The sequence below is a fragment of the Chiroxiphia lanceolata genome, chromosome 4 (genome assembly GCF_009829145.1).
Source record: "Chiroxiphia lanceolata isolate bChiLan1 chromosome 4, bChiLan1.pri, whole genome shotgun sequence".
NCBI lineage: Eukaryota > Metazoa > Chordata > Aves > Passeriformes > Pipridae > Chiroxiphia > Chiroxiphia lanceolata.
Genome location: NC_045640.1, coordinates 24393281 through 24421147, shown reverse-complemented (window position 1 = coordinate 24421147; position 27867 = coordinate 24393281). Strand labels below are relative to the sequence as shown.

The 27867-nt window shown below is 40.6% G+C and overlaps 1 protein-coding gene across 5 annotated transcripts in view; it reads left to right on the top strand.

The window, feature by feature from the left end:
• The first annotated feature begins 140 nt into the window (after positions 1 to 140).
• The window catches only part of SMIM14 (small integral membrane protein 14), a 56191-nt gene continuing 28464 nt past the window's right edge, over positions 141 to 27867 (top strand). Inside the window, exons 1-2 of one of the 5 annotated variants that reach the window (XM_032685859.1) lie at positions 141 to 596; positions 4058 to 4285. In XM_032685859.1, coding sequence (XP_032541750.1) covers positions 4265 to 4285 — 21 coding nt within the window. In that variant the 5' untranslated portion in view covers positions 141 to 596; positions 4058 to 4264. Of the gene's footprint in view, positions 597 to 4057; positions 4286 to 15166; positions 15246 to 15353; positions 15450 to 16108; positions 16213 to 27867 lie in introns of those variants that run through there. The other 4 variants (XM_032685860.1, XM_032685858.1, XM_032685861.1 and 1 more) reach the window with 4 other exon arrangements.

Genomic DNA, 27867 nt, shown 5'->3' with positions numbered 1-27867 from the left:
TCTGGGTCACCTCCTCTCCGCTGCCCCCGCGGGGAAGGGTGCGCTGCCCACCCGGGGACGCGCAGAGGTCCGCCCTGCTGGCCGCCCGCCCCAGGGACACTTGCCCGCAGACCCGCTCGCGATGCTCGGCCCGGCACGGACCGGGCGGGCTCAGGAGAGAGCGTGAGGAGGAACCTCCTCGGGTAAAGCCCGCAGGCGGCCCCCGGGGCACAGCGGAGGCCGTTGTGTTGTCACGGCTCCCGCCCGGCCCTCTCCCCGCACCAGGTGAACCCCGAGGCACCGGCTGGGGCAGGGGTGACGGAGCGCTCTCGGGAGAGCTGGGCCGGTCCGAGGTAGCGGGGGAAAAGCCTGAGGTGTCCCAGAGGGAACAGCTGGCATGTTTGCTAGGGAAGCCCCCGAGCAAAAAAAAACCCAGGAATGTCTCACGTGCCTTGAGAATCTAGTCAACCTGGCCCATACAGCTGCTCCCATCTATGTTTTTCCCCTCATGCTCCCGGACCAGCGCCTTGCCCTCTTTCCACCCTCACCCTTCTTTTGCAGACGCCGGTGTCTCCTCACACGGGAGGCCGAGGAACAGGCAGCTCTGAGGGGACAGCGTAAGGAACTATTTCTTTCTACGGATTCTGCTACAAGATTTTGAAAGTAGAGTAAAAGCCGAACGTCTGTCCTGCCTAATGGACTGTTACGTTTTATTGCAGAAGCAAACACGAGGACCCACAGATGTTGCTTCTGTTCTGGAATCTGAAATAGGATAACACTAATCATCCCTGCTAGCTTGAGCTGTGTAAAATAAGGCAAGCTATGGAAGGGCATAGATGGATTTTCAGAGGGGAACGTGAGATTGCATTTAGAACTGTTGTTTATTCAGGAACTAGAGGCTTTCAAGACATTAAGGTTTATAGAAACAATTTATAGGGCCCCCTTTTAACCGTGCACTGCAGGACAATGTACGACATAGACGTTTATCTCAACAAATGTCTACTTCTGGTATGGCTGTCATCTGCAAGTGCTGTTTATTTATCTCCATTAGTATACACAGCATTTTGACTTTTATATACACAGTAAAGAAAGTATGAGCCAAACAAAAAAAAAAATCTGGCAACTATATACAGAAGCATCTAGTCCTTTCTCTGTGTGTTTACTCTTCCCCTTTGGTTTGACTGGAAAAAGTCAATTTTTTTGCAAAAATGTTGTACCATGGGCATCTGTTCATCAAATTAGGTCTTCTTCAGACCAAAACTTGTTTTAAATGTATTGTACAATGCAGCTTTTCATCTGAGGTTTTCAGTACTTTTTTGAGAAGGACCATTTTGCAGTAGGTCTGATTTCTTTTTAATGACTTACGGTATGATCTTGGACCTTCATCTTCAGAATAATTTAGACATCTAAGTCCCTCTGATGTGTCTTAAGTTCCTTTTGAAAGAGGTAGGCTGTGATTTTCTGTGCCATTGGCTCTCACCAGTAAAATAAGGGTAATAACTCTTTTCTGCCTCTTAGAGCTCTTAGATGAAAGTTCGGTTTATGGTGTGCTGTGCTCCTATGAGGACTATAGACAAAAATTATAAAGGTAGTACATAAAATCTCTGGGTTAAATGCCTCACATATTTTAAGACAGCTCATAGAAAGAAGCTGATCTTCTGATATTCAGATTTTGCTCTGAATGGAGTAGAAAACATGACCTTTATCAAGTGTCAGAGTCCTTTGTGTTCCTGTGAGTATGCTTGTATGTTATAGGTAGTAGACATCCAGTAAAGGCTGTAGTAAAGGGCAATGATTTTGCCTGGTTTGTACCTAGGTTCATTTTCATGTGCTCATTTGGATTACAAATGTCAGAGTCCGTTACTGCAGAAATGAAATTTGAATGAATAATATGAATTACTGTATCTCTTTTCCTTAGTATACCCCACTCCTTTCTCTTGCCTTAAAACACATCTTTCACTTATCTCACAGCTGTTTCATAATCTCCATATACTGTGTTAATTTTCTCTTGCTGAAAGATAGGAAGGCTTTTTAGGTGGTAGAACAGAGCAATGATGAGTTTTGACAGGATCAAAATTACATAAAAATCGGTACCTTATGTAATCAGCATGCTGGGGTTATCATTGTATACCTCCTATATTTTATGCTTTATTATAGTTTACTATTTTACAGAAGACTCTACAGGGTTTTAGGACAGAACAGGACCATAGACTAGCAGTCCTAGAATAGGGGCTTTGAGTTTTTATTTTAGTTTGCTTTAGGGTTTTTTTGGTTTGGGGCTTTTTGTTTGTTTTTGTTTTGTTTTTGTTAAATAAGAAAATGCTTAGAAAAAAATTATAACATCCCCTCTTTGTGTTGATTTCAGTGACTTCCATGTCTGACTCCATAGTATATTTTATGGTATGTTGATAATATAGTCCTATGTTTATCCTCTGAATTAAGTTCTCATTAGTCTTTTGCCCTTAGAAAAATCCATACACAAAATGTAAAACTCTAGTCCATTGAACATAGTCAGCTCACATTTTGAATTATAAAATTTTGTAGTGTATCTGATTTCAGAAGATAGCTCTTTCATTGATCCTATCATCAATTTAGCCTCAAACCAAACAGTTCTTTCAATAGCAACTCTCACAGACCAGCTGCAGATTGGTCTATTCTTTTGTGCGTTGGTGTTGACCATAACTAATAGAGCGGGAGATACAATTCTGAGTATCCATATTGTTTACTATGTTTGGCATATTGCTTTGAAGTACTTCTAGAAGTGGGAGCAGGAGATACCGTATATAAATGAAGTTCAAACTATGTAAGATTACTGCAGGAGTAAAGTTAATAGGATCAGTGTCTGTAACATAAGATCAGTGGTTGTAAGGCCTCAGCCCAAGCTCTCGATAGGGAAAGGCTGACAATGTTCATTAGCCAATGCTAGGATAACCAAACATCCTAAATCATGTATCCTGTATCATTTCCCATGTCATATGGGAAGTATTGTCTATCATACAACCTATATATAGGACACAGTTGCCCACCTTTTCATGGAAGAGTGGCTGTTGCTCATGCATAGTTCGCGTGTGTTGGACTCACTGTGCATCCGAATAGTCACCATGTGCATGGTCCATCTCTCTGAGACTCTGGATGCCCCACAGCCCTGGTGAACTGCCTGGGGACTCCACCGTGTTTATGACCCCACTAAGTATGATCAAATATATGTTCTTCAAGTTAAAATTCTTGGAGATCTTTTTCTCATTTTCATATTCTCCTAATTTTATTCTGTTCATATTAATGGTATATTTTTCTATTAGAATTACTCAGAGAGAATTTGGAATTATTGAGGTTGTTCCCCATGATTACAGGAAAATTACACTTTTGAAATGATAGCTTTCCAGCATGCAGCATTCTGTTCCTCTTTTGCTGTTTTATGTCTTGCATAACAAGACTTCCCCCTCCTCATCTTGGCTTTAGTTTAGAAAAATCAAAACTATCAGGCTTGATCTTCTCTCGTTGTTGCTGGAGGATTTCTTATTGGAGAGGAGAGCTGTCTCAAGAGATATGTATATTGATTTCAGTCGCTTTAGAAACAGGGGTTGAACCTGTAGCATTTTTAATTCTTATTTTATTTATTTCATGAGCTATCTATATGAGTATTAACTTTAAAGGCTATGTTAGTATTAGATTATATGCATTTTGCCTTTAAATGTTCATATGCTCATTTATAATAATGCTTTATTTAAAAAAATTCAGCAGCAAATAATATTCATATAACTAGGTTGATTTTAAATTTAACCTTCTTTTTCCACTGAAGTTACACCTACAGCTCTCTTTTTATGATCCCAGCTTTTAACAGAGAGGCCTACATGCCAGAAATTGTCTTTTTTAGCTGCATATAATTCAGCACATTTCAGAGACTACGAGTAAATTTAGCCCGCACGTTTACTGTCTGTCATAGTGTGTTCCTGTTGTAGCAGCATCTGGATGACTCAACTTATTGCGAAGATTAGCTTTATTTATAAAAATAACTAACTGGTCGTGCAAGTTGACCGAGTTTTAAGTTGTCATCTTAACTTTCCTGTTCCTCCTATAGGTGCCCATGTCTGGTTGCGTGGCCAAGTGTGAGAGTGCCCTCTCCTGGGTGGAACAGGCAGTTTGGCTTGCTCGCTTGAGACGGATCCCTCTGTTGGGAAGCCCTTTGCCTTACAAAGAGCTCACGGTACTGTCACTGCCTTGAGGAAGAACTTGTAGGAGTTCTGCAGGCAGAAATGCCAAAAACAGGAGAACAGAAACTAATGCGATGTTACGGAAGAGAGAGAAGGTATTCACTCATGATGCCTGCACTTAACAATTTAGATTTTTCATGTAATTAGCAGCAGACATATACATGCATTAAAAGGCACTACGGGTTCTAACTAAACATTAGAGTGATCTGAAGTAATTCAATTTTAATTCATATGATGAAATTCATCTGAATTAGTGGAGTTAGACCAGAAATCAATTCAAGTATTGATTTTACATCAATCCATCTATGGCTTAAACAAGACATAGCAAAGTTTTAATTAAATAATGAATGTGCAGAAATTTTTGGTAGTTTAATAACATCCTATTGTTTTCTTCACTTGTAATGAACTTCTATTATAAATTGACAGGACACCCTGGACTTCTATTAATTTAGTGGCCTGCCAATATCTTCTAAATTAATGTTACATCTGAATCTGATGTTTCTGGTAGGAAAACACAGATATAAACAGACTCAATGCTTTTAAGTCTGTTTGCAAAATTACTGGGTTTCTAAGCTTCCACTTCTTTGTGGAGGAGTGACTTTCAACTGGTGGTACACACACCTCGGGGTCTAAGGGCAATTTCTTGTGGCTTCATGAAGAAAAAAAAAAAGAAGGAAAAAAAAAGGCAGGTACAACTGTGAGATAGTTCTTGGGATTTTGCAGAAGGTCTCCAGTTTATTAATATTCTTAATGAGCAAGCATCTACCTTGAAAAATTTGGCATCTGCAGATGACAAGTTGACTATAGGGAACTAAAAGCTTTCTTAAAAAGGAAGATGTGTAAAGCTACACTACTTTCTTCCTATTACAAAAAGAAGATAGCAATCTTTTTGAGGGTCCTTTCAAAGTGAAAGCAAGTTGTGAATATAGAAATAGTTTTCACAACCTAACATGGCTATTATTAGTAGTTTAATGAATATTAGAGTTATAAGGGAAGAGATGACTTGGTCCACGATAAAAAGCATTTAGTCATCACGCTATGTTGCTGGTATATTGTTTTCCACTCAGAAATATTTTCTACACCGAGTGAAGAATTTATCCCATTTTAAGTATTTTGTATTACCATCTATTAATGTAATAACTTATAGTACCTTATCAAATCTATGTAACTTTATATAATTAAATATGGTGATCTTCCTTTCATAGAAAGGTACAAAAGGGACTTAGAGCTGCCTTAACAGGGCACCTGGACAGCTTTTCTTGGCCAGCTGGACATTATCTTCCCCTCATGTCTTTAGGATTTGTGACTGAAGAACAATTGCTGCTATTTTAATAACTAATAGGGGCTGAAATCAGTTTCAGGCTGATGCTCAGAAAAACCTCTATTTTGTAAATGTCCTCAGGACTGAAGTACATCAGACCTTGAAGATGGAAGCTTAAATTTGTTGTTCAGTGCAGTGGTAATACCTAAATGAAGCAAGTAAGAGAGAAGATAAAATGACATTAATATTTTGAAGTGATTGTTTAGGGGTAGAGTTAGAGTCTCTCATTAGGAGAGTTGGGTTTAGAACTAGAACTGGAACAGCAAATAATTATGAAGTAGTAATTGAATGAATGTGGGAATCCAGGGTAAATGAAAAATAAACCCCCTTTCTTTGGCAGTGATCTTTATTTGCTAAAATATTTTCATATTCCTGACAGTGTAGATAAGCTAACTGCTGGGAAGCTCATCGTGTACAAAGTGGTCCAACTGACAGCATATATATCAAATGTAGGTCTCTGGGATGCCTCCACCTGGCTTTCTGTCTTTTCCTTTGAAAATATAGGCAACACTTATTCAGGGAGCATATGTTGTAAATGGCTCTCCTACATTATCACTGTGTCTTCTCAGGAGAAAAGGATGGGACTAAACAGCTTTCCTCTTACATGTATGTACCCTGAGACATAGAGCCATCCATGCAGGCTCCAGAGATGGTTTAAGCTCCTGCAGGCAATAGTGTTATACAGTACATGTGGTCCCAACTCAAAAAAGGTTTCCAGCCTTTAAGAGAATATGCATTAAAGATGTATAAATAACCACAGTATAATACAAGAATACGTGCAGTAAAATCAGAAGCGAAACCACAGACAGAACATACTCCAGTGTACTTTGCATCATCAACTGTTAAGAATTCCTTCAATGGTCTCTCTATTTTGTAAAGCACAAGACATTTTAGGGATCCTGAAAGGTAGGACAATACCATTCCTTTTAATAAAAAAAGAAAACTGGTGCTCTTGAATTCAGCTATTATTGCTCAATCTAGCAATTTTTGATTCCGAGGCTTTTTGAAAATTGTAACTAGAATTTGAACTTATTTCTAATGATGGCCATCTTGCTAAACTACAGTATAATCTGTCATGATGGGCATCAAATCCGACTGAGGAAAGTCTTTTGGAACTGTCTACAATAAAAATTTACAAAATAGTTAAGTTTGTCAGAGATCATCCAGAAAGAGCTCAGCCATGACAGATGGGTAATTTGTCAAGCTGTATTGCTGTTGATATGTTGATACCATCCTAAAATAGCTGCATTTTGGAGACTAGAACAATTTTGTATTAGAAAAAAGAAAACCCGAACTTTTCTATTAATCTTACTACCGTAGAATAATAATTTAGGGTTAAATCATTAAGTCTAAATCCCTAGTCACTGTTTAGACCACAGCTGTGTAAAAAGTTAATTAAACTGCATTTGAAATCATGGAAACTGGTAAGGACCAATTCAAGAATACAAGTCAAGACAATCTGATTTGTTGTTCTCCTAACCTGATTGTCTCCAGTTCGGCCATATGGCTAGAAAGAACATAGCACCTGGTAAGTTATTAGAGAACATGGAGGATAAAGTCAAGTTAAACAAGGCTCAAATAGTGTCTGTATTGAGTAATGTACAGTTTCCCTGAACACAGCACATCCAAGCCGTTTCTCTGGTCTGTGGATCTCTGCCAGGCACACGATGTGTCACAGAACAGTATCTAGAAAAATCCCTACTATTCTATGTCTTTCTTTTCAGTAGTAGCATAAGCCTTTGTTTAGGTGAAAGATCTAGTTTAGGTGTAAGGAGTTTCTTGTCTTGTACATTTTTCTCAAATGAAGGGTAGCAATTATAGCAGTTTCAGTGAAGTATAACCCATCTCATAAAATTCCCTATTACAGCTTTCCCATCTTTCTGATAGAGTGCAAAGAGATCACATGGTAAATTGGTACTAGTCAGCTTTTAAAGACAGTATTCTAGACTGTATTTTTCTTTCCTCGATTAGAGGTTAGTCATGCTGGGAGATGGTCAATCATGCTGTATGATTTCCTCTCAAGATTTTACAGATTCTAACTCTTAGTCCTAGGAATTTTGTGATGTTACACTGTTGGTCCATTCCCCAAACACAGAGCAGACATAAAAGATATTAACACTTGCTGAAGAGTTATTTCTAGGTGTTGTACTATCCCTGTATTTTGATATCACTCATCCCAAATAATTTTACTTCCTCTGAAATTGCAGTGAAGGTGCTTTGCAGATGTACCTGCTCCTGGGCTCCCTCTTGAGTGGCACAGTATCACATAATCACAGCATGGTCAAGGTTGGAAGGGACCTCCTGAGATCATCTAGTCCACTCTTCCTGTTAAAGGGGGGTCAGCCAGAGCAGGTTGCCTAACAGGACCATGTCCACTTGAATATCTCTAAGGATAGAGACACCACAGCCTTTCTGGGCAGCCTCTACCAGCGTTCAATTACCATCAGAGTAAAGAAATGTTTTTCTGTGTTCAGGTCTTTCTCTGTCACCAGGCACCACTGGGAAGGGTCTGGCTCCCTCAGTAGTTTCTCTGCTGAGGAGTTGGGCTTCTGCTATAATATGGCTTTGGCTTCAAATCTTTCCATCCTTTTTTTCAGGAATTACCTTCAGTTTTAGAGATGTCATCTATGTCCACTAATTACTTTAGTCACTTAACAAAAGGTAAGAACATTTAAACACTGAAAATATAAATTCATACTTTCAAACACTGAAATGGTTTCCCTTAATCTGTGTGGTGTTTTTGCAAAATCTATAAATTGTGAAATGTGAGCTGAATGGAATCATAGAATGGGTTGTAAGGGACCTTAATGATAACTTAGTTCCAAACCCCTGCCATTGGGGACACCTTCCACTAGACCAGGTTACTCAGAGCCCCATTCAACCTGGCCTTGAACACTTTCAGGAATGGGGCAACCTCAGCTTCTCTGGCCAACCTGTTCCAGTGCCACACCACCCTCACAGTAAAGAATTTCTTCCTAATAGCTATTAAAGCTATTGTAAAAAGCCCTTGTAAAAAGTCTCTTTCCAGCCTTCTTCTAGGCTCCTTTTAGATATGGGAAGGATGCAATAAAGTCTCCCCAGAGCCTTCTTTTCTTCAAGCTGAACAACCCCAACTCTCAGCCATTCCTCATAGGAGAGGTGTTCCATCCCTCTGATCATCCTCGCGGCCTCCTCTGGACTCGCTCTATCAGGTCCATGTCCTTCTTATGTTGGGGGCCTCAGAGCTGGCTGAAGTATTCCAGGTGGGGTGTCATGAGAGCGGAGTAGAAGGGGCAAATCACCTCCCTTGACCTACAGACCACACTTCTTTTGATGCAGCCCAGGATATGATTGGCTTTCTGGGCTGCAAGTGCATATTGCTGGCTCATGTCCAGCCTCTCATCCATCAGTGCCCCCAAGTCCTTCCCAGCAAAGTTGCTCTCAATCCATTCTCCTCCCAGCCTGTATTTGTCCTTGGGATTGCCCTGACCCATGTGCAGGACCTTGCACTTGGCCTTGTTGAACTTGATAAGATTCACACAGACCCCCCTCTCAAGTCTGTCAAGGTCAAGGTGCCTCTGGAAGGTATCCCTACCCTCCAGCATGTTGTTCACTCTACTCAGCTTGGTGGTGTTGGCAAACTTGCTGAGGGTATACTACAGAATTCTTTTTTCCTGACCTGACAGTGCTGTCAAGTTTTGTAAAGCCTAATTTTCTTTCTTATACTAACCCACTTGTAGGGTTTACAGCTCCTCTTCAACCATTTTGACATACTACAGCAAATACCGAGCTGCATCATACCACATCCTCAAACAAAATTTGCTCAAAAGCAAATGTGCACAAGTTAAAACCCTTGCATTATGTCTATAGAGATCTTGCCCAGCTGAGAAAGCAGTCATTTCTAGTTCACTTGTCAATACTCATGTTCTGATTTCTGAAATAAAAAGTATGATTGAATGTGCTACAGAAACCAGACCAGATCACTATGCTTACAGTGACAACAGACCAGATTCTTTTCCAACAATGTGCTTTAGTTCTCTGTAGTTCTCTGTAGCATAAAACATGGCAGAGATGTTTTATGTTGTTCTCCAAGCACTGACTGGCAGAGTTATGCCTTTTGATACACCTCCTCAGTGATGTGTGATGTCTTCTCTTTTTGTTATCTCCTTTTTCTTGGTAAATAATGCCTTGGCTTTTTAATGGATGGTTACTCTTAAATTTCAGTCATATACTGAGTGCTTAATACTAACTGCAAAACTGCATATATCTATTTCAGATCAGAGTAATTCTCAGCTGCTCCTGACCAAAAAATTTAACTCATTGCTGCTTTTTAGTTATATGTAGTAAAGCGTTAAAAAAATCTTTTGGGATCTTATTTTCATCTCCTTCTCTCACATCTTCTTCTGCACCTAATATTTGCCAAATCTCCTCTCTCACATTTTGAGCTTGTTGTTCATCTATTAGATATGGCTTCTCTTAGAGGTTCACTTGGAAATGAACAGGGATTTTTTTTTTCAAGTCTTTGAGAACTGTAACAGTTGAGGACTCTGACTCGTGTTCAGAGGCATTTTGAGACTGAATGCTGAAATAGCTCTGAACATAGAGGGTGACATGAGATGTGTTTTTCCCAAGTGGTAGCAATTTTCAGATGAATATAGCAATGTTAGCTGCTGGTAAGTTTATGGCTGTGAACTACAGTTTCTTATGAAGCATTCACACTGTTTCTCGTCTTTCCTTTGCAAGAAGGTCACCACAATTGTGCAGCTGCTATTATGGTTTCTGTTTCAGAGGAAAAACAATTTTTTTATACCAGTGTTGGTTCATTGAGACCACATTTTTAGAGGGAATTTCCCAAAGTATTTGCAAAATAATGTTCTCAACAGTGACTGAATAATTATCCATCATAATGAAATTTAGTGGACCATTAACTTAAATGGTTACTGAGAACTTATTGTTCTAATACTTCAGAGCCATTTCAGCCTAATTCAGATGGTATATCTTTAGCAGCAAGTGTTATCATTAACAATTCGGTGGTTCAGGACTTAATCCTCTATTTTTAAATTATTTTTTGCAAGCCTGATCTTGTAAATGTCCCAATTGGCCTGCTTGCATTTCATAGTTACTCTAAGTTACTAGTCAATATTTTAGGTAAGTGTAAAATAATCCTTGTCAACCACTCAACTTCAGATTTCCTTCATCCATTTCCTTGTTTGGAAGACTTCAGTGGCAGCTGTGATCTGGCAGCATTGGAGCAGTCCTTTTTGATCGTTTTCCCTGGACTGTGGCTAATTGATCCCAAAAGTCTGTGTTGGTGTGTTGATGCTTCAGGAGCATAAATGATCCTCCATAGATCATCTGACAATTTCAGTGGAGTTTCTTTTTTCCACTGAGCCATATTTTTTCTGCGAGTTCTGACAATTGTGATTGAGTGTTCATTAAGCTTGTATCTGCACATTGACAGAAAATCTGGCAGTTGAAATTTGTTTCAGGGGTGATCACATGACTAAATATCTGTTAAATTAACCTAAGTACACAATATAGTCTTTGTGCCAGCCAATTCACAGGCTTGCTGCCTAGTGTCCCAAAGTGCTTTGCAATTCTCCAGTGCTTTGTGAGATGCCAGCCCAGCTGAATTCTAGGAATGTTTGTGAGCAACTTTCCAAAGGACTTGGCTTCTTCTTCCAAAATTAGATTTCCCTTTCAAAAAAACCCAGTGTTGCTACCAAAAGGCCTCTCCTACCTTGCTACTACAAGGATTTTTATGATCTTTTCCTTTCCACTTCCTGGGTGCCATTTTCCACCATTCTGCAGACCTCTTCCAAGTGGCTCTTCAGTATCAAAATTTACAGCAGAGTTTCATCCGTACTCCTTCTGGGAATAGCATTATCTACTCATTACGGACTGCATACAAGAAGAGAGGAAGCGGACAGAAAAGGAGTTACATTAAGAGGATTTGCCCCATTTCTAGGTAATTTTTCAGATCTGATAAAATTGCATTAATTGCAGAAGAAGAGTTTCCACTCCACAGAGTATCTGGATGTCAGCAATGCAATGCCTAGTGACATCACTTATGCAGCAAAGATGAGAAGAACATCAGCAGAAAAAGAACTTCAGAATGGGAAAAGTAATGTTCTTGGGTGTCTGTAAACAAGCTCATCCACTATTTGGCAAGTTAGATCATCAGCATGATTCCTGCTTTTCCATCACCTATTGGAGTAGAAAAGTTGGAAGCCAGCACTGTGATGTGGAATGTGACATCTGCCTGTTGCTTTACAAAGTGCCCAATCCACACTACTGTCAGATGGTGGATGTAGAGAATGTCATAGTAAGTTTTGCTCAGCTCCCACTTTCTTCCATTGTACAGAGTTATTGGTGGAAGGAACATTACCATCTTCTGCCCTTCAAGCAGAGAAGTTTTCACAGTTTTAGCTTGGCAGTGGGCAGCACAATTATTTTAGTGTGCCAAAATCAGTGAATTTACTATTCTGTCCTTGTTACTAGCTGATTTTGAATGCACCTCATGTCTTTGTTCATAAAGTAGCCTAAGTCATCACTGTTTTCATCATAGTTTGACTGCCAGAAAGGCAACTTCATAGAGTGAGTCTGAAAACAGCCTCCGTATCAGGATCTTGTTTTACTGTATCGTGCGCTAAATTTGTGAGTATAAAGGGGAGCAGATGGCTGAAGCCTGGGAGTAGGAAGCTGAGATAGAATCAGTGCCTGCTATGGCTTGTTCATTTGCCCATGGGAACCAGGAGGGACAAATTCTGAGGGATGCTCTGGCAAAATCTTTTATGCAAAATACTCAGCTACTTTTTGCTTAAGTATATGTTCTTGCTGATTTGAAAGCAAAAAAGCTTATGCATTATTTCTCTTGTTCCTGGTTTCTACTTTCTGTAGCTCCTATTGCTTGCCCCTCTTCTTTGACAGTTCATTGTCTAAAGTTTCATCCTTCATTAGGCCCCTTGGCCTCCTATATTTCCAAGAATGCCAATAGAAACATATATGTTGAACAAAGAAAAATAATCAGGAAAACAGTTGTTATTTTGATGTCAAAAAGGCAGTGTAAATAATGCAGAATGCAATACTGAAAAAACCCTCAGCTTTTTACTGAGACCAGTTACGTAAAACTATTTACAGATAGGCAGAATTTTGCAGTAACAACATGAGGTGAAGAAACCAGAGTAGGGAGGGGTAGGTTGTATCTCACCTAGAGGGCTGGCTGCCCAGATAGTGCTGCTTGCACACCTTTTCAAGGCAGAATTCCAAGACATTACCAGACATTACCTGAATGGGGTGATGTGAGAAATGAGGCAGAAAGGTGTAATTCGCCAGGGGTTGAAGAGGCTGCATTTGATTCAAAGAGAGGAAGACGTCACAGCTCTAGCTGTAAGTGCCATCACTGCATACTGCTTTCTTGTACATCACTCAGTTGTCATCACCATGAGCTCCTGCCTCTCCTTTACAGACTCTTTGCAGGCTCATATTATTTCTGACAAGGAATCTGATGCTGCTGGTCCAGCTCACTTAGTCTTGCCCTTCCAGTTCTAGGATTGTTCAAATTCAGTTCTCCAAGAATCAATCACTATGAGACTCGCTTCTCAATTTCAATGGTTGCTCCAAGTATGCTTGCCACCCTTTTAGCAACAGCAGGCTGTTTGACTTTGTCCAAGAGCTGTTTGGCAAGAAAATAGAAATGTTTGGCAAGAAAATAGAAGTGTTCGGCACTCCTGCCTCAGCTTGGCAGGAAGAACCTTCCTCTCTGCTATTGTGTAGTTGCCATTACTCTCCTCTCTTGTTTGAGCCAGGACTAATGGTAAGCTGTGTCTCATTTTAGGATTTCAGGATCTCAGATCCATTTTCTAGAACAATGGCTAGTCTTGTGTGCTCTGTGTATGAGACATATTGGCAAGGCTGCTTAATGGTGTTGGGAAGCTGCCTCTGCTTGTTTCAAGGGTGGCTTGTTCCTGGTGAAGGGTTAGGAGGATGACTGAGGGAGAGCTGGGAGGAAGGATGCAGCTAACAGTTGATCATTCTGCCTGTGACTACCCTCTGACACCGTTGTCTAGGTTAGCTCAGTGTTTGGCCAGAACAACCAAAGTATACTTCAAGCCAAGTGTACCTTGATGTTGCTGATGTTCATGGTTCCAGTTGCAGTCTAAACTCCTGGACAGGTTGTCAAGAAACCTGTTCTCCCAGGAAACATTGTAGGGATGTAGTTCCATATTTCCAAATTAAAGATAAATTTTAGCATCCCTAGTGCCCTACCAGAGATTCAGTTCACTGGATTGAGGTATACAAGATGATACAAGCCCTGCATAGTTTAGCTGTTTTGTGTGATGGCCTGGTTTTGTGTCAGTGCCTTGCCTGCCTTTTCAGTATTGCCACTTGTTAGTTGGGTGCTAAGACAAGAGAAAGGGCTGAAATATGGGAAAGGAAAGGCAAGATTCACAGCAAGTCAGTACTGCATGGCACAGCTAGACAAAGGTAGCCTGCCTGCTGCCTCTCAGGAAGTGGAATGGTTATGTCCTAACTGAGCAGAGGTAGCCTACCTGTGTCTTTCAGAGAGAGGTAGATCTGCACACCAAGGATGGCTGGACGTGCAAGGCTGCCAAACTGGCAACGCACCCGAGACTTGGCAGAGTAACGTAGGCCTGACACCAAAGACTAGCAAAAAACTTTCAAGAAAAAGTCTGTAGCCATGAAATGAGGCTTAAAAGTCCCATTACAACTGCAAATAGTAATGAGAACAGCCAAGCTTGCCCCATATGTGGGTCATATGAGACTGTGTGGGTTATATGTGGGTCATATGTGGGTCATATGTGGCACTGGCGCCACAAGGAGTTATCAACTTGAAAGCACTCGCAACTTCCATCCAACCTTCTTTTCTCACCGTAATTGTAGTATTGTCCTTGTTTCCTGGCTTGGAAGAGGTAAGCCAGCCTTTGAAATATTAGAGGATAAGATTTTCTTCCCTGTAGAATCCCAACTGCATTACTGCACGGTATCACTGTTCCCAGGACAGGATGTGGTCCATCTTTCCACAACACTCATCCTTGGCTAGGCACAGGTAAACACAACTGGCTGACAGAGAAGCCATGATCTGAAATTTTCCTTTTTAATTTCATTCCACAGCATCTAAATGCATATTTTGGGGGATGCCTTAATTGCTGAGAAGTCCGTGAGTCATGAGCAACTTAACAGGCTTTAGATTTCTAGATGAGAAACTACCCTGTCGATTCCCTCGTACTTCGGTGGGGATGGCTATGGGCAAGCGGCCGAAGTGACCGTGTCTGTGACGGGGGCACGGAGCCCTGGCCGTGGGGGGCTGCGGCGGGCCCGCCGGCACGCACGGCCCCGGAGCAGGCACTGTCTCCGCGTCCTCTCAGCTGCGAGCTTCTGGAGCTTTATTTTAAGGCCGACGCGCTGCCGGGAACTGCCCCCGCCCGGCTGGCCGGGCTCCCGCGGCCGCGCACCTCCGGGCCCGCCGCAACCGCACCGTGCGGTCGAGCCGCAGCCGCCGCCGCCCGCAGCAGGGCTCGGACTCCCGTGCCGGCGGAGGGGCGGGCGCGGGGGGCGGGAACGCGCGGCACCGCCCCGGCCCCGGCGCCGCCGGGAGCCGGGATCCGGCAGATCCGGGTCTCGTGGCGAGGGCTGACGTGTGAGCCGGCCCGAGCAGCGGGGCCGCGCCGCGGGGCCGCCCCTGCCCGCCCGGCCCCCGCCCCGCAGCCCTCCCTGACGGCGGCCGGAGCACGGTGAGCGGGGGCGCCGCGGCGGGGCGGGGAGGGCGCGGGCCGGCGGCGGCCGAGGGTTTGCGCGGACATCCCCGCCCGACCCCCCGTCCGCCGGGCGCGGCGCGGGCCGGGAGTGGCGGCAGAGCCCCCAGTGGGGGCTGCGGGGCAACTTCAGCCTGTTGAAGTGCAGAAACGTCCCCGCCGCCTCGCCGGGTGCCCGGGAAGGTAAACACCAGGAGAGCCGAAGCCGCTCCGCTCGGGACTGGGCAGCTCTCGTTTTTTCCGAACCGGAGAAACGTCTTAACAGCTGTTCTGATTTGGGTTGTTCTGGTTGTTGGGGTTATTAGTGCAAGGTGGCACTCTTCTGTCGATTCTTCTGGGGTTTTGTTGGGTTTTTTTAAGGGTCTCAGTCTGATACTTTGAGCCAAAGGGGTTTAGTTTTCACTCTTTAAAGAAGCTGGAAGGGACTTGCTGAGACCAGGGTATGTACTTCCAGGCTGCTCCCCGCTTTTCAAACAGTGCAGCTGAAGTGGGAGAAATGGAACAATATCCTGTGAAAGATAATTTCGGGAAAAGGACAGTGTCACACTGCCATTAATTAATTAAAGATAGAATTCCTGCCAGGAGCTCTTCATATGTGTGCTCCAAGATGTGATTCCTAGGGAATCAGTGGGGAAGGGGTATATTGGCCTTGGAGGTGACAAGATATGGTCATTCCTCTGGTGCTGTCACCGTGCTGGGTTCCCCAACTGTCCTGCCCTGCAGCTCAGCAGCTGCCTTCCGTGGCAGTTCTGAGGCCTTAGCTAACCACTGCTTCTGCTGACTGCGGTGCAGGATCTACATCAAAAACTTGTTTCCTGGCGAACACTTGTTTTTCTGGTCAGGTGTCTTCAGGATTGCCTTTTAGATTGAAGGCTGTTTGTGTGGTAATACTGACTGAACATCTATGTCTATGAAAAGTGTTGAAAACCATCTCTGCTTCTTAGAGGTGAGGGCATCTGACTTTTTTGGTCTTAATAGCATATTATGTTAATGTTGTTAGTGTGCCTACTGGGGAAGGTCTGTATCTCCAGTGAGTATTAGTGGGTTATGTATTAGAAGCCTTTACATGCCTGGCTATTTGAGTGCCACCCACCTTTAGTCATTGCTGTTCCTTTCCAAAAACAGACATCGGCTCAAAAAATCAGAAGTGGGGGATATCAATTTTACTGTCTTATTTCTTCTATATACAGTGAGAGAGAATAAATCCTTGATAGATCTATCCTATTCCTGTGACCTGATGAGATGAAAGAAATTAATCTTTGGTTTTGAATAGTGACTGTTGTTGACAGCAAAGTTTGAAATGGTAGAAGCAGTTGGCAAAATAAAAGTGGCTGTAATGTTAGCATTACTGACATTAGTCAGTTCAGTTGTGAGCACTGTTACTTCCCCTGCCACTGAGGTGGGCGATTCCAGTGTCTTTGGTTCTTTTTGCTGTTTGTAAAAGACAAGATTTACAATATTTGCCTAATTCTGTATTTTAAGTCATTTAAGTTCCTTTTGTATAAGGAGCTAAATAAGCGTAAAGTCATACTGGATGTGTTACTGGTCATTCTGCAGTGTATTGTTGCATGTGCTTCTCTAGCAGGCGGGGTCATTCCTGACCCACCCAGGTCCGTTAAGTCAGGGGGTCTGCTTTAGAACTGAGTAGCAATTCTGTAGCTCTGGGTGCATCTTTTTTTAGCCTAGCTCGATATTATTTTGCTGACTGTAGAAATAAATATAATGGAAAAGGTTCTATGAAATTCCTTATATTGTGCACATTGTGATGATTTTGCAACACCTTACACAAATCGCAGTCAAGTCCATTAAATTCCAAACTGCATGGCCCAGTTACATGGGCAACATTCTGCAGTCCATGTTCTTTTGTTCTAAGGGGAAAATAAGAATAATAAAATAATTGTTAAAGAAGTAGTCTACATAAAAATTATTTCAAAATGCATTATGGTTTTAATAATTTTTAAAGTATTGTACTGCTTTCAAAAGGTTGGTATTTGATTTTGGAGAAAGTTTCTAACTGACTTCTGCTTTGTTTATTAGCTTCTCATTTCCTACTTTCATACATTTTGACTTCAGAATCAGTGGTGTGTGAATGTTATTTGCATAAGAGATGTGTAATAATACTATGTTTGTGATTCAGAATTTTCCCTCATAGGTATTTTAGGTTCTTGACGTACATTCCTAAAGACCAAGTTCTGTCTCTGCTGAAGTTTGTCGTACCAGAATTTGACCTAGCAACCACACGAGTCTTCACAGGGCCAGTACAGTGAAAGTAGCAAGATTCTCTCTTCTCATAAATGTGTGTGAATGGAGAAGGTTACAGTGCCCTGACCGTACCAAGATTCAGATTCTTACGCCGTATGTTTTGAGTGTTTATCAGATTACTCATTATAACAAATACAAAAATGTTTTGGCAGATGCATTTATACATAGAAAAATTGATCTCATCTGCCCATATTCTGCTTGGGAAGAAACTCTGAGAGCCTGTCAGCCTGCTTTGCATACATGCTATTACACACTCTACATGTAATTTCATACTTGCTATTGATACACTTAACACTTGATGTAAACAAGCTTTCTGTTTTAACTTCTTAGGTTAGAGATTCAATTTATCAATACATACAAATCCATCTAGTTGTTAATGAGGCACCTGATTCTGCAAAATGCTAGTATGTCTTGGAAAATCCAAGCTCTCAAGCCCTCTGTAAGTAGAGTGGAAGCTAAGAAAACTTTCTATGGCTGTATCACATAGCTGAATCTTGCAGTCCTTGTTCAGGTAAAAAGAAAAAGGAATTATTTTCCCAGAAGAACTCCTTCAGCTTGTATGCCTTGATTCGTCAATAGCTATCTTCCCCAGTTCCCAAGGAGCCTCATTTGAAGAAAAACTTCTTAGCTCCTAATTATGAAGGAATACAGTCAGGGATACGAGAAGGATCAGTGTGTGTTAGCTGTGCTAATCTTACTTCTGCTGACAAAACATGCTTTTGCTATCAGTACAGTGGAGAAATATGGTCCTATCTGCCTCTTTCCATCCCATCACCTATTCCACAATATTTGCTGAGGCTGGGGCAAGAAAGAGGTCCCTTAGTGAAGATTGATATGGTTTTTCATGAAAGATTTGAAGACATTTGGCATGATTGAGTGGTTGTACATTTGCATGGTTATTAATTGAACAGATATGCTTCAGAAGCTTTAGTCAAAGTGTCTAACTGGTATTTTTACAGATAATGGAACAAATTAGTCCCATTTGGGTGGGAACAGATAGAATTACATTTGATAAAAGTTTTCCTCATTAAGATTAGTTCTGATTCTACTGCAGCTTTGTATGCATTAAAAACATGCCTTTCTGGAGCTAAATATAGTTTCATTTGTACTTTATAAGGCTGCTAGACAAATGTCAGATCCAAAGCACTGAGCTCTCCTAGGAAAGACAAGATATTTATCAGAAAATAAAACAAATGTAGCACCAACCATTTACGTGATATAAGCACCTGCAATGCTCTATTTGTTGAATCTTTGTCAAATACAGACCTCTAGTATTAGAGTTTTGGTCTTTTCTGTTCCTGTATTCACGTATGAACGTTCATATGTTTTCTGTTAGTTAATCATAAAATCTTTATTTTTAGCAAGGCAATGTTTTTAGAGAACTTGATAAAATAGTTTATGTCTGGTTTCATGCATATAAAAGTTATTTAGGGAAAAAACCCGAGCTGTCTGAATGAAATTACATGAAGATATGAAGGAAAGTTGTGAGTTAGCTCTTCAAACAGTTGAACTAAATCAAGCGTGAAAGAAAGCTTCCTGGTGTGAGTGGCCTTAGCTTAACAAGAACTCCTGTGCAAATGTTGTTAGGGGTTCCTCATCCTCATATCTAGGTGACATTGATCGGATGGCACCTGTGATTAAGCACACCTATTTGAAAATACTAGGTAAGCCTTTTATCAGATTGCTCTGTGAAATGTAGAAATAATCTTAGACATAGACTTTTCTGAGCCATGGAGATTGTTGGATGCTTCATCTTCAAGTTAGTACCTAGAGCAAAAGCATGTAAAGATGAAAAATACCTTATTTTCTGTGGTAAAACTGTAGAGCTGAAAGTGAGACGTGTGTGGCAAACAAATTGTGATCTTGTGAAACAGTACTATAGATTTTCCTTGTGCAAATTAGTGTAATGGATTTAAAAATCCATTGCTAGTAGGTGCAGGGGAGAGTTGTATAATTTGCATAGCACTTTCCTTTTGAGAATCTAAACTAGTCTGTGAGTCTGCTAAATTAGATGGATGTTATTCTCTGGTAAAAACTGGGTCGTCTTTTAGCTAAACATATGTAAATAACCAAGTCCAGAAATCCTGTTAATTGCTACAGATTCCCTCTGGTATAAGTACTGATTAAAAATATTCTAATTGATAAGCTTCAAATTGTTTACTGCAGGTATGTAGAAAAACTGATTCAACTTCCATTGAACTTGAAGACAGGCACCCGCTAGCTTCAGATAAAATTTGATCTGGCCTAAAGGGGTTAGGAGTGGGGCTGCCAGGGAATAGAGCTGCTTTCATCTGAAAATTGAAAATCCTGCTATCTTTCTCAGCATGCTGCTACCCTGCTAAATCTGTTTGCTCAGTGGCAAGTTATTAGAAACATATGTCATCCCTGGAGAAAAAAATAATGAAAATATTCCAAAGAATTTCAGTAAAATTTTGTGTTTGTATGTGATTGAAGTAACATTAAGGAATAGTGTATTTTTGCAGTTTTAAGTATTTAGTAAGGTATTTAATAGTGTAAACAATTGTACTCTTACTAAACTAGTAACAAAAAACTTCATAGCTCATGGTTTAGGACTGCACTTGCTAGCTCAATATGGTGGAAAAGTGGAAAAGGTTTCATTTTTATTTGTTTTGAAACTGTACATTTTTTGTAAAGGATTGAATAAGAGTTTGGGGTTTTTTTAATGTTTAGTTTTGCAAAGAGATGAAATGTCTAAAAATTCCTGAATGATTGACCCTCAAAAAAACCCAGTTCAAAATAAGGAGTTATTGCAGGCCACCTGAACTGCGGTAGCTCTCTGGGTGCTCAGCATTAGCTCAGGGCAGCTCTGAAGTCTCAGCATAACCTTTTTCTCTTACAGGCTGAGCAAAGTCATGTTTGCTCACAGTTCCCATGGGCTAAGGGCATGTGTGGGGACTGTTGTCACAGCTCAGCTGTGCTGGGGTGCAGTGGATTTGTTATTGGTAATTTGCTCATGGGTTTGAATCCTGAGCCTTGCTGGATGACCCTTAAAGTTGGTTCCTCTTTGGGCTCTCAGGTTGCTTTTATGCATTTGAACATATCTTGATTCATAAATCTTGGAACAAGAGCAGAACTGTTCTATAGATAGCTTATAAAGCTTGTTACAGGAGCATACTTTTCTTTATATTTAGTCTTTTAAAGTAAATTATTAGTTTTGTATTATGAAGCTCAAGAGTTAAGTGCAAAACTTTTCTAGGGTGGGATAACCAACAGCAAAGTTGGGTTCTCTGTTCTACTCCCATGGTGAGACTGGGGTGAGATGCTAACCTCTTCTGTTTTCCATCTGCAAGGAGTACTCTTTATTCTAGTTTCCCTGCAAAAGTAAGTCTGCTCCCTGGAAGGCCTGCTCCTCTTCTGTGTGTAGCCATTTGTTCAGAATCAGGCCTGCCAAAGCACTGCAACAAAAGCCTTTGGCTCTGGTTGGCATGGCACAGCATGGGCGTGCTCTCAGGACTGGTGCAGAGGTGCTCTCAGCAGGGATTTCAGACTCAGTGTGTGTTGCTTCCAGCAGCAGTGCGTCCCTCATACAGCTGCACGGGTGCTGAATTTAGGAGATGGGCAATTGTTTGGGAATGGGAAGAGTAATGCCAACAAGCAGTGCAGCAATCTGTAACCAAAAGCAGGAGAGTAAGCAAATTTGCCTAGGAGCTGGCTTTTCTACTTACTACTCAAGTAGAAGATCCCATGAAGGTCAGTGAGAGTTCTTGCCTTACTGATGACCGCAGGAGAGGGCTCCCAGTTTGCTCTGTACACTGGTTGAAATACAACGTTTTAGTAATTTTACAGAGGACAGCTCACCCTTTTGCATTAACCTATGTGAAATAAAATTATTAAATAACCATTAGTCACTCAGCGCAATAGGAATAACTTTGTTGTCCTAGACCATTGTCACGGTCTCCTACACTAGAAATAAATGTTAAAATGAAGCTGAAGCATTTATTTAGCAGAAAGAGGGTATTATTTTTGGACAATGTTCTGTGTCATTGGCATCTTCTCTTAATTAGCTTTCATATTCTGAGAGTTTTCTTCCAGAAAAATGTCATCATTTTAACAAAAGGATGACCAAAGCTGACAGCTGGAGTTTGATAATAACATTCTATATGAAATATCAGTAAATGAATTCTAAAATAGCTGGACTGCTTTTTTGGTCCATGACCGGATGTGCATAATTAGCTCCTTTCTAAGTGTTTTGCCCAGAAGAAATGTTAAGCCACCTGCATGGGAATAAATAAATAGCTTTTTTTAATCTTGATGAGTCTTATTAGTTCCCTTGGGGAATTCAGTTTTGGTCACTGATATTGGTCTTATTGCCTTTGGAGCCTGAAATCTCTCTTTATCCTCACATACTGGGGTCATGGGCATAGTGGGCCATGAAAGGGAAGGCGGGAAACAGCACTGGAACAGTGAGGGGTTTTAATGTGTGGGTTCTCATCCTCTGAGAGTTGTACTTGTCACTGACAGGATTTAACTAAGCTGAAAGAAGCTTCTGCATCGTCTTCTGTATTTCTCAGATATACCATTCTGTGTTGAACAGATGCACCTCAGCATACCTGTAACCTTGGTTAGCCCAGGCCAAAAATAGTAAGTTTCCTGCCAGGTTCTCATTAGATCCTGCCACTCTTTAAAGTGTGTGAACTTTTTCATGCTCTTCACTACAAGAAGGGTGATGCTTGGCTGTGAAAGGGCTTTGACCATAATTATAAGTTTTCGTGCTGTGGTTCCTTCTTCACTGCTCTAGGTGCTAGTGCTGTTGGCAGAGTCACCAGAACAGTTTCCTTACGCATGCTGAGCAACTCCAAATGACCACTTAAGGGTGAAAATGTCCAGCAATGCTCACAGTGTTGTGGTGGTCATACAGTAGTAGAGTTGTGCTGTGGGGACAAGGGTTGTTCCAGTGCTCCAGCAGTCTTGTGAGACCACCAGAAAAAAAATATCAGGAAGATCCTTAGCACTTCTAGTTCTTAGTCTGTCCCTACTCAAAAGCATGTCACAGTAGTATCTTTCAGTGGTTGGCTCAGCATTTCTTAGTTTCTTTGGCTTTTCTCCTATTTTTAAGGAGTTGGTTTGTGTTATATTAGGATTTGTAAGAACCACCAGATGGATGACACTGGAAAATTAATTCGTTGTTTACTTACCAAGTGATTTGTCAGATGATAGCAAAGTTACCCACTGGTGTGCCTTGAGCAGGATGTGGCTGGGTAAGCAGTTCTCTTGTGGAGCTCCTGTTGGTGTCTCAGGCTCCTATTTGACTGGTGTCAACTTGGTGTCTATTGAAATCAATAAGAGCACCACCAGTTGCAGCCGTCCCTGTGCATGGTTAAGCACTGACTTTTCCATGAGGAAAGGAACTGGCTTGGCTTAATCTGCGTTGAAAAGTTCATCTTAGATCTTGTTAATTATCCTGAGAAAAGTTGTAGTGCAAAAATACACTTGCCAACTCATTAGGCTACAGCTGGAAATCCAGGGAGACATGCTGATGCTTTCAAGTACAAAATCAGGAGAGTGGAGATGATTACTTTATACCCTGAAAATGTTGCTAATGTCTAGGAACCCACTTTGTTATCGGCCATCAAAATCATTGCAGCTCTTTTCCCTAGAAAAGCTAAATGAATGATCTGAGCTGGGACAAATAGCTGAAGAAAGCTGTAATTGGAGCCACACTTTACTGTGGCAGCGCTCCTCCTGGCAGGACCATTTATAGCCTGCTGTTTTGCTTTTGCTGCCCAGTCAGCCAGTTGGGGTTTTTTTGTCCTGAAAACTCAATTTTATGTCCAGGAGGAGGCCTAGTAGAAAAAGATTATCAGTAGTCCTCTAGAGATCTGTGGCCATGCAGAACTACTGGATCCTGGTGCACTGAAGTCAATGGGAGTGCTAGTATTTGTTCCAGTAAAAGTAGGATGCAGGTGTAAGCATGAAAGAGATGATGGGAGAGCCTCTCTTGCATTGTTAATAAAAGGGATTAAAAATTAACATTATAAAAAAGCCAAGTATAATGTTGCAGTGTTTCAGACTAAAGGCAAATTTTACTTGAACTATCTAAATTACAGTAATAGAGGGGAACAGATCCTTGGAATGTTTTAATTAGTATCAATTTGTATACAAGATTCTTCTTTTTTACAAAAGCTATTTTTAGCCTTGTTTTAACAGAGGAAGTTACTTTGTAAAGGAAGTTGTCTTAGAAAATTTCAAGCTTATTTTCGCTAGTTTTATAACGTGGATAATTAAAAACCTTTGGACAAAAAATACAGACTACCTCTACTGGTTACTTATGTCTTGGGGCCCTTGGCTTCTGGCTTAATTTTGATTAAGTGTGGTATCTATGTCTTTCATGTGGATTCTATTGCCTTAAAATCATGCATCTGTTGAGTTCAGACAAAATACCATTTATTTAAAGTACTGCTTATTTTTCTTTTTATTTTTCTCTATATTCCTCTATTTCCTTTTGTGATGTTTCTTCCCTATTCAAACACTAATGCTTTTGTTTTCTTTCACCACTCTGTAGTTTTATCCCGTGTTTAGTTATTCCCTACCTTTTCTTTTTAATGGCTCTGTTACCATTTCTGTGTTGTTCCTCTTTTATATTGCTCTGGTGATAGGAAATGTGCTGCATTTCTGGTAGTAGTAATTGAAAAAACTAAAAATTTCACAAAGCTATTTGCAGATAAAATCAACCAGTCCTACATACACATACATCTAGTTTGTTTTGTTAAGAGAAAACCCCCAAATCCATGCATACTATTTTTCCCCCCTACGCTCTAATCCAGTCTGAAGAGACACATGATGCAGACATTAGTGGATAAAATTCCCTGTGCTGTCTTGCTCACAAAGTTCAGCTGTACAACTGAAATAATGGGAAGTTAAATAATAGGTTAGTGAGTTGGATGTAGGTAGTTCATCAAAAGACTAGCAAAACACTCAGGATGCTGTGGGATGGTGGGTGTACATGAAGTACAAATATTATAGAAGATGGAAATTAACAGGAAAATGCATTATATAACAAATACAAAAAATTCTGAGTTTGTTTGGGTTTCACTGGTTTTGAATATTTTGGCTCCTCTTGGTTGGTTGGTCACTAGTAAACAATATTTCCCTACTGCGGATACCTTTACTATTATTTTACTGTACACCTAATTGATGTTGAATTGGACTTTGTATGACTAGAGTTCAGTGAGCTCAGTTACTAGAAGAGGCAGGATTAGAAACAGATTTTGGAGTAACCACTTGTACCCAGAGGCATTTTGAATTGTCCAGTCAGCAGAGGTGCCAGTTGCCCCTGGAGTGCTGGTGGTATCCAGGGGGACAGAGGGGCCAAGGAGGAGAAAAGAATCCTATAAAAGCAGTGATCAGGAGCTTTATGAAGAGCTCATCTTAGTCTCTTGTTTTAACTGAAGCAAATTTTCACCCCCTGGGTCAATGGGTACTATAGTCACACAGTCCCAGTGCCTGGTAGTTTCTCTGGGACAAGACCCGATCTGCAGGATTGCAAGGCTGTTATGTTGTGCTATATGAGGCCAATGGACAGGTTGTTTTAGAAGAGAATACTTGGAGGTCATTTGGAGATGGGTAAGATTATACAGAAGAACCAAACTTGAGGCATGCTGTTAGTAGAATAATTACAAAAAGGGTCAGGTACTGCAAGAAGATATAGATGCTAAGATGGCTTAGATGCAGGTAAAAAGGCAAGAGAACAAATTCTTTTTAAGGAAACCTGGATCCTTTAGTAGATGATGGAAGAGTATAGGAGAGAGGGTTTCTGCCTCCAACAGTAAAATAAAAAAGAACATTATGTCTTTTGGGCAGTGAGTCGTTTATGACTTTTGTGTATGACTTTTACTCTTTTAGCCCTGTATAATTTTTCAGAATGCCTGCAGAGGCATAAGAAGTAATTTGCTTTCTTTATATATTTTTATTTTAAATTTTATACTTATTTTCATTTGTTCTGACACACTTCTCCCAAACTGAATTCAGAAGTAAAATTAACTTGATAGCTTCTTAGAGGTATTTGCCAATTGTGCTCTGAGTTATTGCAGTTGGCTTAAAAACAGCAATGAGGAATTGAATAGGGTTTTGTTTCTCTTTAGAGTAGTGGCGGTATTCTGTTACTTGCCTGCTCTACTGTGAGGTATTTTGCTCCCAAGGATTTCTTACCTTCAATCTTCAAGAAAATAGTAACACAGCAAAAGTAGTTCTTAGCAGAAGAAATCTTCAGCCATTGTATTTATTGTGTGATGATAGTCTGCATTTTAAAAGTGTCTGGATCCAGGAAAGAAAAGGGTTAATGAGCTTAATGCTTTGATGCTTAAGATGCCCAGTTTAGTCCATGACAAATCTGTAGTGACTCTGATTTATGTATCATATAGAGTGAGCATTTCTTTGAATACCAGAATGATAAATACTTTTACAGTCTTTTATAGCAGGGAGTAGAGATCACCAGTATGTAAACTCTGATGATCTTGCTAATCAGCATCCATCATATTCAAGTTACACTGGAGAGCATCAAGCATATGGAAGATTGGCAAAAATTCTTGTTTGCCTTCGTGATGGAAAGGAATTTGGTTTTGTAATTATTAGAGTGGAGTGAGGCAGAGTATAATTTCTGTCTCCCAGAGCTCACCAGCTGCCTGCTATTTACTCAGGAGCAGTGTTGCTGAATTGGGAAATAACGTATAGTCGTTGCAATAATTTAAAATACAGAACAGTCACCAGGTACAAAAAAACTCCAGTCAGAGTGTAGCCATAGAGATTGTGTTTCTGATAGTAGGGTGTATAATATATAACACACCTTTAGGGCTGGGAGCGGGGAAGGTAATAAAAGAAGAAACAATTTACAATAGGTACTAGAACTGAGAATGCTATTTTTTAAATCATGACAGACTAGAAATATTTTCAATATGGCTTCATTGCCTCCAATTTCAAGTAGATGCTCAAGTCAAAAGCTGGGCTTTTATTTCTGTCTTAAATCATCAGAGACCATCCTCCACTTTGCTCCTGAATTACTGTAATTCTAACTCCAACCACAGTATTTTAATTTCAGTAGTACTGTTTATGATTGTCTCTCTAGGCCTCTTTAGACTGGAAAGGTCATATTGACTCTTTGATGGTACATCACATTTGTCCATGTTTACTAGTTCTCTCCTTTATTATGCTCTCTATCAGTTTGCTTAGTCTAGAGACCATAATATATACCTTCTCAGCTGTTACTAGAGAAAGCTTTGGCATATTTACCGTGACTTCCAGCTGCTTGTAAACCCTGTGCTAGCAGTAATATGGCCAAATCATATGGTAATTTTAAATAGAATAAAAGTAACTCTCAGCCAGAGGGCTTGCAGGTATTTGACATCCTAGTCTTACCAATTGCTGTGGTCTTAGCAGTTAATCTATAAATTCGAAGGAAAACAAAGTGACAATAAACAGAGAAACATATGGGAAAAAACGAGTAAAAGAAAACTACAAGCATTTTCTTTCTTTATCCAGGTCGTGAGGAAAAGAACAGAGAACATCTTCCCGTTTTCTGTGATAGACTGTATGTAGAACAACTGTATTTGCAAAAGGTGGAGAGCTCGTGTGACTCACAGCAAAGAGGTCAGAGCTGGGCAGAACAAGTTAGCCGCTGACGTGAGACCAGACAATTGCAAGTACCGGGAGGCAGGCAGGAAGCACACTGCAATTCTCGAACAGGATTTTGATACAAACAGACTGCCTAAGAGCACACAGTGGAGCCAAGAAATCCTGCTTCGTAATGTATAAAAATACTGGTCTCTTATTCTTAGACAGAGTCACAAAACATTAATAAGCTTTAAGATCTGATTATAGAGTTTAGTTGATATTTAGTACTTTATGCATTGAAAGTGTGTTACGAATAATACAGTTAAACCAAGAATGTTTTAAAGAGGAATACAGACATGAGAGTGTAATTTTACAAGTCAAAGTTATATAGTATTAGAGTGTTTCTCTCTTCTTTATAACTGGTCAGTCACGTGTAAAATCTCCATTTCTTCCAGTTCGATGAAAAAAATAATTGCATAATGGGGAATTAGCTACCTGGATTTTAAGCATAATAAAATAACCCAATTTTAGCATCTTTATCAGGGAAAAACCTAGTGTTGTTCCCAAATTACGTGGTCAATCTTCAGTCCTTTGCCAATGGAAGAGTTTGTTATAGGCTTGGAGGACAGAAAGATAAAGGGTTGTTCCACCTATGTGAAGGTGGGGATAGCCTGTGAGATCTTTTGTTGAATAGTTGGATGGTTGGATTTTCCTTGGCGATACGTGTCCTGCTTTAATTAGCTCATGGTAACTGGTCATGTACAACCCAGTA